The sequence below is a fragment of the Astatotilapia calliptera genome, chromosome 10 (assembly GCF_964374335.1).
Source record: "Astatotilapia calliptera chromosome 10, fAstCal68.1, whole genome shotgun sequence".
Lineage (NCBI taxonomy): Eukaryota > Metazoa > Chordata > Actinopteri > Cichliformes > Cichlidae > Astatotilapia > Astatotilapia calliptera.
Window position 1 is genome coordinate 29,009,354 of NC_137431.1, and position 18,050 is coordinate 29,027,403.

The window sequence follows — 18,050 nt, forward strand, 5'->3', positions numbered from 1 at the left end:
GAATTCAGCCCCCCCTTTGCAAGGTTTCTGGTAACATTTGCGATATTTTACGGTCTTGATGGGACACGTTCTCCCATCTGCCTCGCCTTGCAGAAGAAACCAAAACCATCCTCTTTCCTGAGGTTAATGAGTCTTGCTGGGCTTCAGGCGCAGGCACAGCTTCCTGCAGGTTGGACAGAAGCGGTAAGCTTTTAGACCTACAAAGGAATTGTTTATTACAGCTGGGATGGATCGGAAATATGGCTAAAAACAAGTCGGCAAAGGAAATAAACTCAGACAAACAGGTTAGACAGATTAATTAAAAAAAGAAAAGAAAAACAGTGAAATAATGTCTTTTGTAAACAGTGTTCACAGTTTGTAGATGTGCTTCCTTGTTCAAATTTGATCCATCCTGCTTGTCATACGTGTGCATGTGCAATGAGGCGTCATCACTTTTAGTTTTATCTCCACATGGTTTAAACTGTTTGGATAATCTGGTGGTTTGTTTATCAGACTGCTGCTGGATATACTGAGGTCAGTCAGTTTTGTGGAGAATGATATTGATAGAATTTAGAGGACTGTTTGTAAAATGTAAAGATGCAGTTCTTTCTTTTTTTTACTTTAACAAAAATTGAATGTTGAGGAGAAAAATGCTGCAGGTAGGAACAGTGTTCTTCATGGCGTAAGCATGCACGATTGTCTCCATTTACCTGGATAATAAGGTCAATCTCATACCACTACCTGGGCTCTGACGCTAGTGAACGTTAGTTGCTGGTACAAACCTGATGAAAAGGACATCAAAAGCTAAGAACATGCAAAGGCATGTAAATCTGTCCCACTGACTTCCTGTAGAGCAATGGTTTCCACTGGTTTATCTTGGGATTCAGTCATTAGTCAAATATACACCTGCACATAGGTTTATGAGTTCTTGGTTAGCAGTTTATAAAAATCCTTTAGGAAAAAAAACTTCTATTAAAGATAATCCCCGTCTGTTGGCGCACGGCGATTGTGGGATTATGAGGGCGAGACGCATTAAAAGCCCCTGTTGACAGCGATCAGGTTAATAAGGGAGAAACGTATTAGTTTCACGATAGGGACAAGTCACAACTAACCACCGGTGTGGATGACACACCGCCTAATGAAGAGCATACAAAAAACCTTAGACAGCATTGTGAAAGCTACTCGTCTCATGGCTTCAGCTGTCAACAGCTCTCAGCCCAGGAACGTCATCTGCTGCGAGAAGTTGGTGTCGAGATCTAACATCTCGTCTCACACAAATGTGCTCTGCTAAATAAATAAATAAATAAATAAAGCACTGTGTCTGAGTCTGCTCGCTGAACTGCACAAAAGTGCTTGGTAGGTATGTGCTGGTGGAGTTCCTGACACTCAGATAACTGTCACAGAATTTCCTTAAGGATTAATAAAGTATTCTGATTCTGATTCTGATGATGAGCTTGAGCTGTAAAATTTGCCTCCAAAGAAGTGATGACATTTCAGATGACATACAGTCTATTTTCCACAGATATGATTACAGATACTCCTCAAAACTTTGGCTTTATCTTTGATGCACTTAAAAGTTGGAAAAAGGCTGCAGAGGCGAGATCAGGGAAGCAGTAGGATGCAGGAAGGAGGAGGTCAGACTGCATATTGTCTTTGTTGGAAGCTCATTTCAGTGCAGTTTCTAAATGCTCCCCGCCCCGTACTGTAAACCTGTCAGAGATTTTTTTGCTTTTTGCTTTTTTGTGAGTTTAAGTGATGCTGGTGTGGAGAATGAGTTATAAACCCAAACGCTTTGTTGCTCTGAACAGCTGTGTTGCTCTTTGTCAAACCGTTTTGCTGATCTATGGGTCCCCCCCCCCCTCGCCTCACTGCCCTTTACCACCAGAGCCCAGACAGGAAGTGGTGACATCATTGTTAAACAATGTCCATCAGGCCCTTCCTGACTAAAACTCTGCTGGCGACACATCAGTGCAGGCTGACTACCAGCCGGACAGAGATCACGACATTTACAGTGCAAGAGCTTGCTAATAGAAACTGGAAAACCGCTGGGTTTCCCTGACTGTAAGTTGACCTGAGATAGGATACTATATTAATGCAAGTTAAACAAACATAATATCCACAGGGAAGGTAAAAAGAGGCTATTTTAAAAATATATTTATAGGATCTTGTTGGATAAATAAGCCAACATTAAAAGGGTTTGAAAGGAACTTTATTAGTTACACCATGAGGTTATCAGGTTGAACCCCTTCATGCCTTTAGAACAGCTTAATTCTTCATGGCATAGATTCAGCAAGGTGATGGAAACATTCCTCCGAGATTGTGATCCATATGATATCCACATGATAGCATCACACGGTTGCTGCACATCCGTGATGCTAATCTCCTGCTCCACCAGATCCCAACGATGCCGTTTGAGTCCAGTGAACTCATTGTCATGTTCAAGAGAGCAGTTTGAGATTATTTGTGCTATCCTGCTGGAAAAAGTCATCAGAAGAAACTCACTGGAGATGGCAACAGTATCCTAGTCTTCTATTGTCCAATTTTTGGTAGCCCTGGTGAATTATAGCCCTGTTTTTTTTTTTTTTTGTTTTTTTTTTGTTTTTTTGCTTGGCTGACAGGAGTAGTACCCAGTGTGGTCTTCTGCTGCTGCAGCTCATCTACTTTAAGATTGTGCATTCAGTGATGCATACTTTGGTTTTAATGAGCTGCCTTCCTAACAGGCAGAGTGATCTGGCCATTACCCTCTGACCTCTGACATCATCAAGGCATTTTCACCAGGGGACGTGCTGCTCACTGGTCATTTTCTCTTTTTTAGACCATTAGAGATGACATTGTGGGAACCATCCCAGTAGATGAGCAGTTTCTGAAATACTCGGACAGTGCAGCAGTTAACTTCATGTTGTTCTTAATGCATGCAAGCATCAAAATTGGCACGCATACCGTGTCCGAACAGGAATAAACACACATTTTAGCACGTGTAGCCATGTAAATACATATATTTGACCTTTTATAGTAAATGTGGCTGAAACACACAGCTTATTTCTCACTGCTGAGTTCATTATGAAGTTAGTCCACATGATCAGTTTCTTAATAAACCCTGAGATTATGCAATAATTTGTCTTGTCACCTGAGGACAAACAGCTAAAAATTATATGTGCCTTTACCTTTACACGTATAATTAATGTGTTAATGTGTTTTATTTTATCCAGCTAGGGTCTGGAAGAAGGAACAAAAAGTCACCTTTCTGAAGCTCTGTTTGAAATTCAGCAGGTCATCCTGACCAAGTCCACATGCCCAGATACACTGAGTCGCTGCCACGTGATTGGCTGATTAAATATTTGCTTTGCTGAGCAATTCAACAGGTGTACCTAATCAGTAATCAGTGAGTGTACTCTCCCTGTTTTTTTTTAATGCAATCATGATTTGTGAGGCCAAAATGTACCTTTTGTGGTACCTGAAAATAATAAATTAAGTCTTTATTATTTAAATTATACATACACTACAGATTTAGTCCTTATATAGTGCTGGGTGAGTCTGTTTAATATTAAAACATCCATTTGAGGATGACTGGATAATCTTTAACAGCCCTTGTCGAGCGTTTTGATTGGATCGCTGCTGGAAGTTCACAAGCTTCTATTGAATTTGGATGTTTGTGGAGGGAGCCAATAATGTCACATGGAAATGCAGAGTGATTTATTAATGGAGCAGGCATGATAATATTCATTTTGGAAAGAGTTGTTGTTTTACTTATGGAGAATTGATCTTACTAATGATCTTTGTCTGTGCATTTGTTCTTTTTTCCCCAAGGCAGCGTTCATGTGAAGGTGGTCCTTTCTGTTTAGTCCAGGATCCTTGAAATAGAGGGATTGGGGGGATGAAAATCAAATGAGTGATAGAGAAAAATAAAATTAGAAAGGCCATAACATATCAGGGATTCCACCCTGCGTTAGTGACACTGATGTCATAGAAATAGGGCCATCTATGAGCTTTGCAGAGGGTGCATAGGTCCTTCAGTGACACTTTATTTTATTTTGGCATCATCTCTCCTGTTGCTAAATATCAACTTTTTCACTGGGAAGTAGTGGGTTTGGAGCTAGTTTTGGTCTTTTTATAGGCTTTGTTGAAATAAATAAAATATTAATAAGTATTGCTAACTTTATCCCTCAACAAAAAACAGTGACAGCCCAAACCAACTTAAATATTTCACTTTATATGAGACAGAGAAGCTCAGAGGGATATCAGCTGTGCCATCAGCAGATGTGGGCTGGCACTGATGAGCTGACGTGACAATGCTTGACTTTGTATTCTGCATGAATGCTACGCTCAATATTTTGGGGGTTGGGGGCTCTATGCACATTTCAGATTCCACAGACCTCAGTTAGCATGTTAAATGTTTGAGTTCATGACAGTACGGTTAGAAAAAGACTGAACTAGTATGATTTGTTTGGAGGTGTTTCCAGGAGAAAGCCTCTTCTCTCTAAAAAAGAACATACCAACATAACAGGTTTAGGTTTGCAAAGATTCATCTCAAGCACAGGACTTGTGGAACGATATCCTTTGGAAGATAAGACCAAAGTGAAGATGTTTGTGCAGATAAGCTGTGCTTGATGTTGGCCAGACATGGCCCACAGTGGTGGAGGAGGCATGATTTGGGTACCTTGCAGTTACTAGGCTGAGTATGAACTCCTCTGAATGCCAAAGTTTTGTAGAGTGAAGTGTGAGCACTGTTTGCTGAAATTGAGTCGTGCAACAGCGTGTAAACATGTTTACAACAGAATGACTGAAAAAGAAAAGAATCAATTTGTTGCAGTGGTGCAAAGTCCAGACTTCAGCCTGACTGAAATGCTTTAGTGAGCTGTGGATAAATAAATGCCCCAAAACTTCAAGAGATATCAAGAAGAGTCATGATGAAGTAATATAAAAAACAATTACATCAAGTTATTGCTGCTGAAGGTGTTTCTAGAAGCTACTGAATCGTGGGAGGCATAAAGTCCTGTGCAAACTTTCTTCTCCAAAGCCTCAGAGCTGGTGCAGCTTTGATACTTGCACATCTCTGTATTCCAGCAAACAAACTACAGTACCAGAAATTTCCAGTCAGTCCCACATTAAGACCGCGGCTTTGGTTATTCACCTTTAAAATCAACTTTTTAACCTATTCCTACATTCTTTATATTCTTTTAGGACATTTAATTTGGGTTACAGAGAGCAAAATTAAAGCATAAATGATTTTGCATTTTAGTGTAGCCTGCTGCTTTCATAATAAACAGCGAGCGCTACTATATTTGGAGTTTTAGCTTCGTACTCATTGGCGTTCCAGTTTTCCAGCTCTCTGGAGCTAAGTCCTTTGCTGCTGTTATCATCCCACAGAGGAATTGTCTGGTATTTTTGGCATCTGAGGCCCGAGTAGATTGTTGCATGTTTTTTTTTTCTCTTTTGATAGCTTTGCAGTAAGCAAGCAAAGAAAGTCTGAGCTGTGACCATGTATTCCAGCCCAATGAGACTAAAACAGTTGATTTTAATGATCCCTTTTTTTCTAAGCTTCCAGGAAACGTTTCACATGGACATGAACTCTTTTCCTCCTTGTAAGACAACAAAAGGAGGTACATCGATTGTTAGGACTGAAACATGTCCCATCACTTGGTTTCAAAGACTGTCCAGCATGGTCAGATTCATCGAAGAGGTCGTCTAGTGTGATTTAGATTACATGGATCAGTTTTTCAGGACAAACGGTCCTATCAGGATATACGTGCTGCACTGTAAAAATATTACATCTCTGAACGGGAAAGGGGAAAAAAGTAATCCCCGAGCATTTAGTTTAGCTGATATTTAATGACTTGGATATCATGTTGATGGCTTAGGCGTCACAGTTTAAAGTGGGTGTGTGATTTTTGTGCTGAACATTCGGTAGATGTGCAGTTAAAGGCATTTTAAAACTGGTTTAATAACATCTGTGGCTACGAAAAAGACACCATTAACTCTTTAAAGTTTTTAATAGGCCCACATAAAACACGTCGAGGTTCCCCATCTGTCTCTTAACAGCTTTTTTTCACTGAATTTAGGAATGTTTTTTCTGGTGACAATTTCTGAAAATGGCCCTGGCATTCAGAGTTTAATTAACTCTCCAGAGGGAAGCCATATTATTGCTGGCAACTCGGGGAGCTGTCATGGCACTTAGTGGCTTTCCTGCTGGATTCTGAGTAGAGCCCGGCTGATTTCTACTTCTGACATTGTTGACTAACTGGGGTTTAAGTAGGCGAGTAGCAGCAGGGTGCTGCTAATCAAAGCCACTTTATTATCAGTGATCATCAGCAAGTATGAGCAGATAAGTTTATCTGTCTGGACCATACAAGCTTGTGTTAACACAATGTCAACAATATCTCCCCAGATTTCACTTCAGACCTCAGTTGGCATATTAAATATTAAAGTTAATGACAGTGAAATTGGGAAAAACACTGAACGAGTATGGATTGCATTGAAGGGTTGCCAGGAGAGAGCCTCGTCCCTCTAAAACAAACATGACAGCACATTTTAGGTTTGAAAAGTTGTATCTGAACAAACCACAAGACTTCTGTAACAATGTCCTGAGTACAGAGAGACCAAAGCGGAGATATTTTGACATAATGCACAGCTCCATGTTTGGCTGACACCAAACACAGCACAAACGTCTCATACCGACTGTGAAGCATGGTAGTTGAGGGGTGATTATTTGAAGGACCTGAGCACCTTGCAGTCACTGAGCCAACCTTAAACTCCTCTGTTTACCAGAATATTCTAGAGTCAAATAAACTGGCTGATGCAGCACTATAGTGATCCCAAGCACATCCTAAAAACTACAGCAGAACAGCGGAAGAAGAAAATAATCAAGGTGTTGCAATGACAGGTTCAAAGTCCCGATTGAGATGTTGTGAGATGTGAGGAGACGTTAAGAGAGCTGTGCATAAGTGAATTCCCTCAAACCTCAGTGAACTGATGCAACGTTACAAAGAAGAGTCGGCTGAAATTCCCCTAGATCAATGTGAAAGGTCGATAAACTCAAACAGAAACTGATTACTTTAAGTTATTGCTGCTAAAGGTGGTGTGTGCTTTCTTTTTCACTCGACTGTATGTCAGCAACTTGCAGTTTTGAGTTTTTATGCACACTCATAAACCTTTTATTTTATTGTCAGAGTGTCATAACTCTGCGTGTTGTTGTGGAAGAACAGTGAAGCGTGTTTTCAGGCGTCACAAATGTTTTCGGCCCAAACTGCATGAATGTGTCGTACACATCACAAGCTGAGAGCTGAATTCCTCCCTCTTCTCATACACTTACTTACTGCCACCCCATGAGCAGGACTTAGTCTGCCCTTTTCTCACCATGTCCTATCAGCTGCTAATCTCTTCCAACCACGGCAAGGAGGAGGTTCAGATCTCAAGGTTAAAACCATAATAGTCTCCTGTTCAGCATAACCCACAGTTATCTCTTTTTGTCTGTAATTGTGAGGATCCACTGCATGTTTAGTCTGGTTCGTTTTCCAGGAGCCCGGCATACCAGAAAATATTCCTACGTCTTTGTCATATGGTATCCCAGCATTTAATTACTTTCTTTCCTTTTCTTTGCCATAAGGAGAGTTTACACTGGATTGTTCACTTTGGGAGGTTTAGCTGAAATTTCCTAAGCCCAGTCTTCTGTCTTTCCTCAAAGACACCTCCTTCCTCCTCCTCCTTCCCGCCTCCCTCCTCTGCTTCTTTCTCAGCCCTCTCCCACATTCAGGAAACTCAGGCCAAGCCAAAAACCCTGGTCCCTGTTTCCGGGAATGTGTCCCACAAAGCCACAGTATAGTAAGTTGGCTCTGACGTGGGAGCCATTGTTAAGAGCCCAGGGCCCCCATTGTCCGAGGGAGGAACAGCAGCACAAACAAAACCCCCTCTTCTGGAACGAGTAGGGAGGGACGAGCTGAGGGAGCCTCAGCTATTAATAAATGAACTGCCACCTTCACGTCCAGCTCCAGTGGGGGATATGCTTATAAAATCCAAGAAAGTGGGAGTACATGGAGCTTAGTGAGTTGTTTTATTGGCAAATTATTCTAAATTAGACATCAGCAAGTCTGTAGTTCCACTTAGGGATGGACTAAGTGGAACTACAGACTCATCGACAGTTTTATCAAGTCAGAATTTTTAACCTACTTTAGAGACAGATCCCTGATAATCGGTACACCAAGGTACCTCAAAAAGTCAACTCAGTAACGTGTTAGTATAATTATCCCCTCAGGATAATCAGATAATTGCTTTAAAAATGCAAATAACTGGAGGTAAAAAATAAAAATAAAAATAAAAAAAAGCAGGTAGCTAAAATGCAAATGAGCGCCTTCATGTTGTTGAAATGTAAAGTTAAAGTAATTATAACTACAGACAATAGTAAAAAATGTGATTCAGGCTTTAAACATGTTTATTTCTGCTCTGGTTGGGCTTTTTAACATTGGAGTCTATGGGGCATTGACTCACTTTTGAGCCAGCCTCATGTGGCCACTAGAGGAATTACAGATTTTGGCACGCTACTAGGATGAAGGGAAATGACTCGAGATGGCTTTATTTTGCCAAGATAATGAAAAGCTGCACGTTTATTAAAACAGATACCCGTTAGAAGGATCTTTACAAGGTGGACAGAAACATTTAAACATCAATCAAAACATCTGCCCGGCTCTGCTGCTCCCACACTGCTTCCTGTGAAATAATTTAATGCATATTTTGAATATGCAGATACCCATAAAAGCTAAATGAATGGATGCCATGATGAGCAGCCAAACATTTTATATATATTTATGTATTTCATATAAGAATGAAAAGAGCAACATCAGGATTTCATTTGGAAGGACATTCGGAAAACAACTTCAGCTTTACTTAACTGCAGCTAAACTTTGACTTTTAAGGTTTGATGTTTTGTCTCTTTAGGACTCCAAGCATTCTCAACAGGGAGCCCACAGACTGGAAGCCAAAGAATGAGAAACCCTCTCCTTCCCTCAAACATGAGTTCGACCCTACAGGTAACAGACACAGATTTCTTTATTTTCTTGGATTTGTTGATCACTTTTGTTTTCTCATTTGCTTCATTCACTTTCTGCAGAATTTTCACTTTGTGAATTCAATGTGAAGGTTTATCTGTAAATATCCGTCATAAAGGCTCGATGAATGACGACGGATCGATTCTTAGCTCGTAACTCAACTTTCTAATCTCAGCTTGTACCGATGTGCGGGTGCAGAAATGAATTGTTTTGCATCACTTGAACGTTCTGTGGTGTTAACTTCAAATTAAGTTTAAATATCTTTCTGCTTTCAATAATTGGACAGACAAAAAATCAGTCTTTGCTCAGGGAAATAGCACAATAGTACGTAGACAAAGAGTTCCAGCTTCATCAGTGATGCAGCTTTCTTTTCTACACTTGTACTATTGAAGTACTATCGCACACAAGAATTTCACTCGCATGTGCTGTGCCAGTGTGCCTGCACATGTGATGTGACAATAAAAAGTGATTTGATTTGATTTGATTTTTCTAAGCCTGAACTTTTGCATCCAATTTGCTTAAAACTTTAAAACAGATATTGTCCACTAGAGTATTTATCACAGAGGCTGGCGGGGGAGCGAATAGAGATGGTGTGGGTGTAGGCTGCGCTCAGAAAGAAGTTGTGAAGGTGGTTGCCTGGGTTGCCGGGTTGACATTAATCCTTTCTGCCCTTTTGTTCACCCTGGAGTCTTGAGGCTCCTCATGGAGTCCAAAAGACAACCAATTATCCACTCAACTCTCTCTGATGGTTCTTTGAAGTGGGAGTAACCAGACAGGCAGATTGCACTAAACTTCCTCAGTGGCTGCAGGAAGAACATCAAGTTTTCCTGATCTAGCAGATGTTCTTTGCAGATTTAATGTTGCTGGTGAGGTTGATTTGTAGGATTTTATTATAGACGCAGCTCGGTTTGCAAAATGAGTCCCTGACCTCAGAGGACTGCAAAGATTGGTCAGATTAAAATGAGAACTACTAGCTGTGCTCCTGGCGTGAGCTGATGGGCATTTCTGTGCCATTTATGCGACATTTAGTTCAATGTCTAATTAGGGCGTCGCTTTCTTACCACTTAAAAAACAAAACGTGGGTAAGACCAATGGATGAGATTAAATCAGAGTAATATTTATTCTACTCTTTGTAGCAGTTGTCATTTAAATATATTTTTGATGCATATTTGAGACGATACAAGTTAGGTTTTATATAACTTATATCTTTTTCTTTTTTTTTCAAACATAACACAGATCTCATTGTGAAATTACATCAGTTCTTTATATATTTAATTCATTCCCACTGGATAATAAAATCATGGTTGGTCTAGCACTGTACCGTTTTACCTGATCATTTTTATAAATATAGTGTATATAGTTAACAAAGAAGTCTGTGCATCTTTCATGTTAACAGGAATGAGGAACGAGGGGGATCATAGAGGATAACCACACTGCAAGTGCAGCATTTTAGTTACAGGCATTAGGTTTTTGCATTCAACCTTTAGATCAGGGCTGTCAAACAGTAGAAGTCCATCATAAACTCCAATCCGTTCACCTGAATGGCTTTGAAAAATGTGAAGGAGGATCAATTTCGGACTGTTAAATGTATTTTTATAAGTTTTACAGCTTTTCCTGCTGATAGAGACCGCTCCTGTGGCCATTCATACTACACCAAAGTAAATAAGTACTGGCTCTACAGTATAAAAAAGAAACTATTTCCTTTTATAGTTACAGTACAGTCTGGGCAATGAAACCAAAACATTTTCTGTAATTTTATACATTTTGTTCTTGGAGTTTAATTCCAGAGAGTCGTGCTCACAGATTTGTTTATTTACTACAACAACATTTCTTTATCATAGAGAAACACTGTACTGGTAGTGTTGAAATCGCACTTCCTCTTCTTATATTAGGAAGTGTCAGTGATTAAATGTGCAGTTAAACTCCTTTTTAGTGACAGAATGTACAGTTTCACTCCTTCTGCCCACTTAAGATCGAAATGGAGGTACGTGTGACCAACATCTCTGCTTTAGATAGGGAGTGAGTTTAACCCTTTCATGCATGAATTATGACAACCACGATCAGGGTTTTTTTTTCTTAATTATTTTTATTCATCTTTAGGCATGAAAAAATACTTTTGAACTTCATTTTTTAAACATGTACTTTTCAAAGGGTTTTTACATGTGAATGCACTTACTTACATATGAATTTGACAAATGAATAAATAATATACACTGTGTGTTGTGTTTATGTGCAAGTATACCATCAACACTGACACAAATACAATAAAAAAGCCTTTGAATAGCTGTCCACTGTAGTGACCACTATGCGTGAAAAGGTTAAAAAGATTATTATTGTTTTTTATTTCTATCTGTGTGATTCCTCCTGTCAGGTTTAAGCACTGTGCTGTTGTGCCTTTGGCCCAGAATCGTGTGCTACTGTAGTTTTAAGCTTTAGAATCGGGTTTGAGGCCTATTTGCCTACACATATCTACACAGATATTGTTCTCTGCAAAAAACAAACAAAAAAATTCATCCTAAGTGCTGAGGTTTGGTATATGTTTATATAAAGTTGAGTGACATCTGCAGAATAAAGATAACTTCTGAGGTAAGTGAAGGAAGATTTGATAGAGGACCTAAAACTGACCCTTGTGGAACACCATACTTTTTTTTTAAAGTATAGTTGTCATACAACTTCAGATCTAAATGTGTTCCAGGTTATTATTTTAGATTATGTCTTCATGCAGAGCAGAGAACAATCAATACCATCACTATCACAGCTTTAAAACAAAGATGTGGTCATGTATTTAAAATCTGTGTTAAAAATCAGCTTTTTCCAGACACAACAACAAATTCCCTCCAACAAGTTTTACTTTAGCAATATAAAGTTATAAGTACAGATGTTTTCTCTAATAATAAAACCAGGCTGTGATGTTAAAACAACAAATAGGCAACCAATGACTAAGCTAGTGTCAACCTTTAGTTCTGCTGCTCTGTGGTATCTATTTTGATTTTCTCAACTATTTTAAACATTATTCCAGTGAACTCTTTCCAAGAGATGAGAGGAAAAATGAAGATCTTTTAGCAGTGAGTCTCAGCAAAGACGGCAGGAGACTGTTTAAGAAACTATTTTCATTTCAGTCTTGTAATTTGTCACTTCCTGTGTGAATGCTTTTTTTTTTCTCCCCCGCAGTACCGGATCGAGGTTTATAGTGCAAAAGAATGAGATTAAACTTCATATATTACTGCTCTCAGTAATTTTGTAATGTTGATATCAACCACATCCAACAACAACAGCAGTGTGACGCTTTCATCTTTGTAACGCAAACAAAATGCCACAAAACAAAGCCGTCCACAGTTTGTTTTTGGTTTTTTACCGCTTTGGGTACTGTGTGTGTGTGTGTGTGTGTGAGACAGGTCTGGTCCAGCGCTGTGTGATAATCCAGAGAGATGAAAATGGCTTTGGGCTGACAGTAAGTGGAGACAACCCTGTGTTTGTGCAGCTGGTCAAAGATGGTAAGACTCTCTCTCTTTCTTACTTCTTACACACACACACACACACACACACACACACACACACACACACACACACACACACACACACACACACACACACACACACACACACACACACACACACACACACACAACTTCTGACCCTCTCCTGTCTTTTGCATTATAGATGGAGCTGCAATGCGAGCTGGTGTGCAGACAGGAGATAGGATCATTAAGGTTAGCTTCCTCATTTATTTTCTTCTTGCCTCTGGGATCAGCAAATGAACCTTAATGAGTCTAAAATACAAGAGCACATTAGCACCAATTTTTCCTTTGTTTTAAAACTTTTTTTTTTATTTAGTTCCCCAAAATAAAGATTCAAATCCAGTTCTTATTTCTTAGGAAATCTGTATTTATTGTACACAATGGGATGGGTATCAGGCATGTTTTCAGAGTGGTACTTCTGCTCCAATGTAGTATCTGTACAGTAAACCTCACAGATAATGACAAAGGGATTAGGACTGTGTAGTAAGTTGAATGCAGGATGTTTTTGTCCTACTGTTTCTTGACTTTGGCACAAACATTTTCAATGTTTTCTCAAGGAGACATTGATAGTGTGCAATTTAAAACGCGCCACAAGTAGTTTAGTTAGGACTAAAAAAGGAGATGGATAGTTCCGTAAGCGGTGATGTGCATTTATTGGAATGATGGAGGCAGTAAGAGCAGCCGCAAGATGACCCAAAAGGAAAGAAAAATCAGGAACAGCATCAGAAGGGAAGCTGTGATGGAGGTGGGTTGCACAAAGGCTTGCAGATGTGCAGCAATTGTTGGACAGGCTGCTGCCTTGTTCACTGAGGGTTGCCACAGTTTCTAGCTCCACATGCTTGATTTGGCGGATTTTTACACCAGATGCCCTTCATGATGCAACCCCAAAGGGAGTTTTATGTTCTCCAGGGGTTATTAGGAAAGATAAAGTAGCTTAAATGGCGCTCCCTACGTGATTTGCTAATTTGATGCGTATAAGGGTGTCAGTTGAGCCATTAGGTGAGGTGGGCTGGCATTTAGATCAGCTGAGCTGCTGTTTGTGGCTGGATTTCACTTTGTACCTTCCTGAACTGATGCTGTGCTCGATTTTCAAACAATAGACAAATGAGAGCTACACAGAACAGTTTCATGCTTCATCACTCTTTCGCCTCTGCACAGCTGGGCAATCACAATGAGACGTGGTAATGACTGGACTGATGACTTTAGAAAGTTAAAAAGAATCTATAGATTATTTGCACTGTAATAAAATATCAGAAAACCAACATGCAGTTCACAGTGTGACCTGTTCATGTTGTAAGTCCTGCTTTATCTCTATCCATTTTCTTCCATCCCAGCTGTTTGTGTTTTTACTTTTCTTAGAAATATTATAAAAACAGGGTCTCACAACAGCTCACATGCTTTCTCCATACTTTCCCATCTGATTTTTACTGGTCTATCAAAATAAAGGCTATAAAATGCCTGAAAAAGTACTATAAAAGCAACAGAATTAATAATAAAGTGATCAGCTAACCAAATGTTTTTCAGCCACTTCAGCTTTGTGTCACAAAGCTTCTTCCCTGTTATGAATGCATGCATACATTTCTTGTGGCTCTTTTTAAACATGTTCAGAAATAACAAATGAGCCACTAAAAGCACAGTGAAGTCAGTGAGATGGACTGATGTCCACGGATAATTTTGATGTTGTCATGGGGTTTGTTTAGAATAACAGAAAAACAGAATGATGCCACATAGAAACAGTGACTACCACGAATGAAATAAACAAAACAGTATAATTGTGGGTTTTAGGCTTTAAGGAACATATGTTGGTCAGTTGTAGAAATTCTTTGCTAATGCTTTTTGTCTTTGGACAGGTCAACGGGACCTTAGTTACACATTCAAACCACCTAGAGGTTGTAAAGTTGATAAGATGTGAGTATGCTCTAATTATTTACATCCTTAGTTTGCTGTATCACATCTGTTGTGTTGTTTGTGATTTACAAGGCTCATTAAGAAGATATTATTAAGTCAACATAAACATTAGTTGAGTTGTTTTAATCCTAAACTACATTTGAGCAAAAAGATCTTAAGTGACTTATCAGAAAAGATGAGACGTGTCAGCTAACATTGTATTATTATATATAGACTCAAAGTCAAAACACTGCCTTTATAAGTTATTGCAGCATAAGTGCTACAGTTAGCAGTTCAAACAGCACATTATCTCATGACATAACATATAAGCATACTTGCTCTGCAGATTGCTTATTGTTCCTCTAACGGTCTGACACATTGGGTTGTCTAAGCTGGTTCTGATGGCTTTTATATTCTCCCCTCCCTTCACCCTCCCTTCATTCCTTTCCCATGACTCCTCTCTGGCAGCGGGCTCCTATGTAGCCCTGACAGTGCTGGGGAGGCCTCCAGGGCTTCCTCAGATCCCCCTGGAAGAGGAGAAGGAAGGGAACAAGGAAGGAGGAGACACTCTCTCAGCACCCCACTCACCTGCACTGTCAGGTGGGGAGCAAGGCAGCTTCTTGACCAGCAGCACACCCTGTAGCCCTCAGGACAACACCACATCCTCCTCTCTGTCTGATGGGGTAAGAAAGAGGAGAATCCTGTTGTAAGCTGTGTAAGCAGCGTCACATTTAAAGTGTGGATGAATGCAAAAGCGAGGATTTCTGCAAGTATGTCTAAGAGGGTGTATAAACTTCCATTAGCACAATAAGTGAACAACACTGTATATATTTTTGAGACATAAACACACACAGCAAAAAAACTCAGCTGCTATTTTACTAATGAAATCACCGTTAACCTGTTATTGCAGGTCTCGTTGAAGGCGGGCGGGACTTTAGTAAACTGTATCAGATGATGGAAAAACCACAGTACCGCTAGAGGAAAATTAGCTTTGTTCTGCAATAAAGTATCACCCAATATGGTCACTGTAAACATTTTATGGGCCTTGACAAGTGAACGTAATGTTCCAGCCGCTAGATCGATCCATCAGGCTTTAAAGTTGTTTTTAAGTGCACTTACTTACATTCTGAATGAGTAACTTGGCACAAATGATCCTCCAGAGGTTGTTCAGTTTAAATTATTACCAGAACAAAAATATGTAATGAAATAACACACGTACTCAAAAAGATAATAAGAATAATGTAATTTGTTATTATTTAAAGTAATTATAATACATGGTGAATTTAAAAAAAAATTTGAATGAAGGAGCTTTATACTCAGATTAATGCCTCCTTCTGCTACAGCGGTGAAGTGAAACCTCAGTCCTCTGACACAATGTTATTTTTAACTGTGACAGGGTTCGTGATAAGCTTATCTGGCTGGTACAACCCATGCAGCTCATTATTTTTAATTAGCCTCATCGTTCCGGTCCATTTCAACCAACTTTTTACTGAAACTGCTGCAGGATGTCAGCAGTGTGTCCACCGCGTAACATCGAACGAGTCAAACTTTTTCTGCAATGTGCATACGATTTAGGGATTGTTGAAACTCTGGACTTTCGGCTTTCAATTTGGAAGTTATTTACTCAAATGCTCAAACTTCGACAGGATTACGTGCCCAATTATTATGTTTAAGTCACATTTTCCCCTGTCAGATTTTGTGTCTAGTTCAATTTAAATATAAGTAATCTCATTTTAGTCATACTTCTGGTTAATAAAACCAAATGAAATGGTTCAATTTTCCTTATAAAAGACCAGTATGTAACCAACCATTGCACTTAAGATTTCCAAGCATCAACTTCCCATCATCCTACTGTCAGAAGGTTGTGGTCGTAAAATCCATCCACATCTAAAAAAAACTCTGGAAAAATTATAAAAGAATTTTGCAACCATGATATTCCGTGACTAGTTGGAGGTCCAGGGTCACTAGATGATCTTTAGTCTGTATGATCTTAATCATTTGTAACTGATAACAGTCTGAATGAATTCATGCATACAGTTCCATATGTATGTGGACAATGACATGTTTCCTGCAGTTTTGCCCTTGTATACCACCAAAGTGACTTTTCAATCAAATGATCAAAATGTGATTGAAGTGCAAATTTCCAGCTTTAACCCATGGACATCACAAAATGCTGTGTGTCCTCCTCAGTGCTACTCTGGTAGGTCTTTATTGCAGCCACCTTCAGTTTCTGCTTGTTTGTGGGTCTCTGTGCCTTCAGTTTTCTGCATGGTCTGTTGGGTTGAGGGCATGTGACTAACTTGGCCTTTGAAGAATATCCCTTTCTTTGCTTGAGAAACTCTTGGATTGCATTAGCAGTTTGCGTTGGCTCATTATCCATTTAAAATGTGAAGTTCTGTCCAATCAGTTTTGTAGCATTTGGCTGAATTTGAGCAGAGAGTACAGCCGCATACACAGCAGAATTCATCCTGCTGCTTCTATTAGAAGTCACATCATCAAGAAACACTAGCAGTCTGGTTTCAATGGCAGCCATACGAGCCCATGCCATAACGCCTCCTCCGCCGTGTTTCACTGTTAATGTGATATACTTTAGATCTCTTTCTCCATGTTCTTCTCTTCCCATCGTTCTGGGTTATCTTGCTTTCATTTGTCCCAATATTTTTTTCCCAGATCTGTGCAGGCTATTTGAAATGTTCTCTGGAAAAGTCTAATCTGGCCTTCCTGTTCTTGAGTATAAACAGCGGATTGCACTTTGTTATAAGCCCTGCGTGTTTACACTCATGAAGCCATCTCTTGATTGTAGACTTTAACAATGATATGTCTGCCTCCTCCTCGAGAGTGTTCTGGACTTGGTTAGATGTGAGGGGATTTTTTTTTCTGTTGCTGCTGCCAGTACATTCCTTCTTTTTAAGAATGTACCAGAATGCTGATCTGGCAGGTTTTCTGTCTCTTTGATAGGTTTATTTTGGGTTTTCAGCCTCCTTTGCTTGCATCTTCCACCAAGCAGCTGTAAAATGCAAGTTCAGCTTAATTTGTCACTGAATAAAAGAACATGAAACTGCTTGTCAATCAGTTGTCCAATTGCTTCTGAGCCTCTGAAAATGGGGGACTGTGTATAAAAATGGCTGTAATTTCTAAACAGTTAATGCAATACATTTGTCAAAACCCCTCGAATTTATCAGTGAATGTTTGTACTTTAATCATGTCTTGATTGTTTGATTTTTTTATTTTTTTTTTTTCAAATCTCCTGAGGTGGTGTGGAGAGGCAAAATTAAACAAACAAAAAACAAAAGGTGGTGTCATGATCCAATAAAGGAATATATATACATGTATGTATATGTTTGTCTGAATTTCAGGAAGCAGCCACGGCTTCCTGGAATGGTGAGAATGAGGATGGAGACGGTGGGTCTCCTCCGAAGGAACAGACCTCACCCACACCGTGTGACAATGGCCCCCTGATCAATAACAACTCAGTGAGTACACCGACACATCAGAGCATTTAATATGGTGCCAGTTGGTAATGACGATGTAGGCTGGTCATGTATGAGTCGATAAACAGATGTCAGAGGTGTTCTCGGTTCGGCTTTTGAACAGTTTTTTCAGTTTTATTCTGTCATTACTTTAAATG

At 39.5% G+C, this 18,050-nt stretch overlaps 1 protein-coding gene across 1 annotated transcript in view; it reads left to right on the forward strand.

Annotated features, from left to right (window-relative positions):
• The window catches only part of arhgef12b (Rho guanine nucleotide exchange factor (GEF) 12b), a 43,167-nt gene that overhangs the window by 4,938 nt on the left and 20,179 nt on the right, over nt 1-18,050 (forward strand). The window contains exons 2-7 of the mRNA XM_026181335.2: nt 8,908-8,999; nt 12,413-12,511; nt 12,678-12,727; nt 14,386-14,443; nt 14,891-15,105; nt 17,779-17,895. Coding sequence (XP_026037120.2) covers nt 8,908-8,999; nt 12,413-12,511; nt 12,678-12,727; nt 14,386-14,443; nt 14,891-15,105; nt 17,779-17,895 — 631 coding nt within the window. The remainder of the gene's footprint in view (nt 1-8,907; nt 9,000-12,412; nt 12,512-12,677; nt 12,728-14,385; nt 14,444-14,890; nt 15,106-17,778; nt 17,896-18,050) is intronic.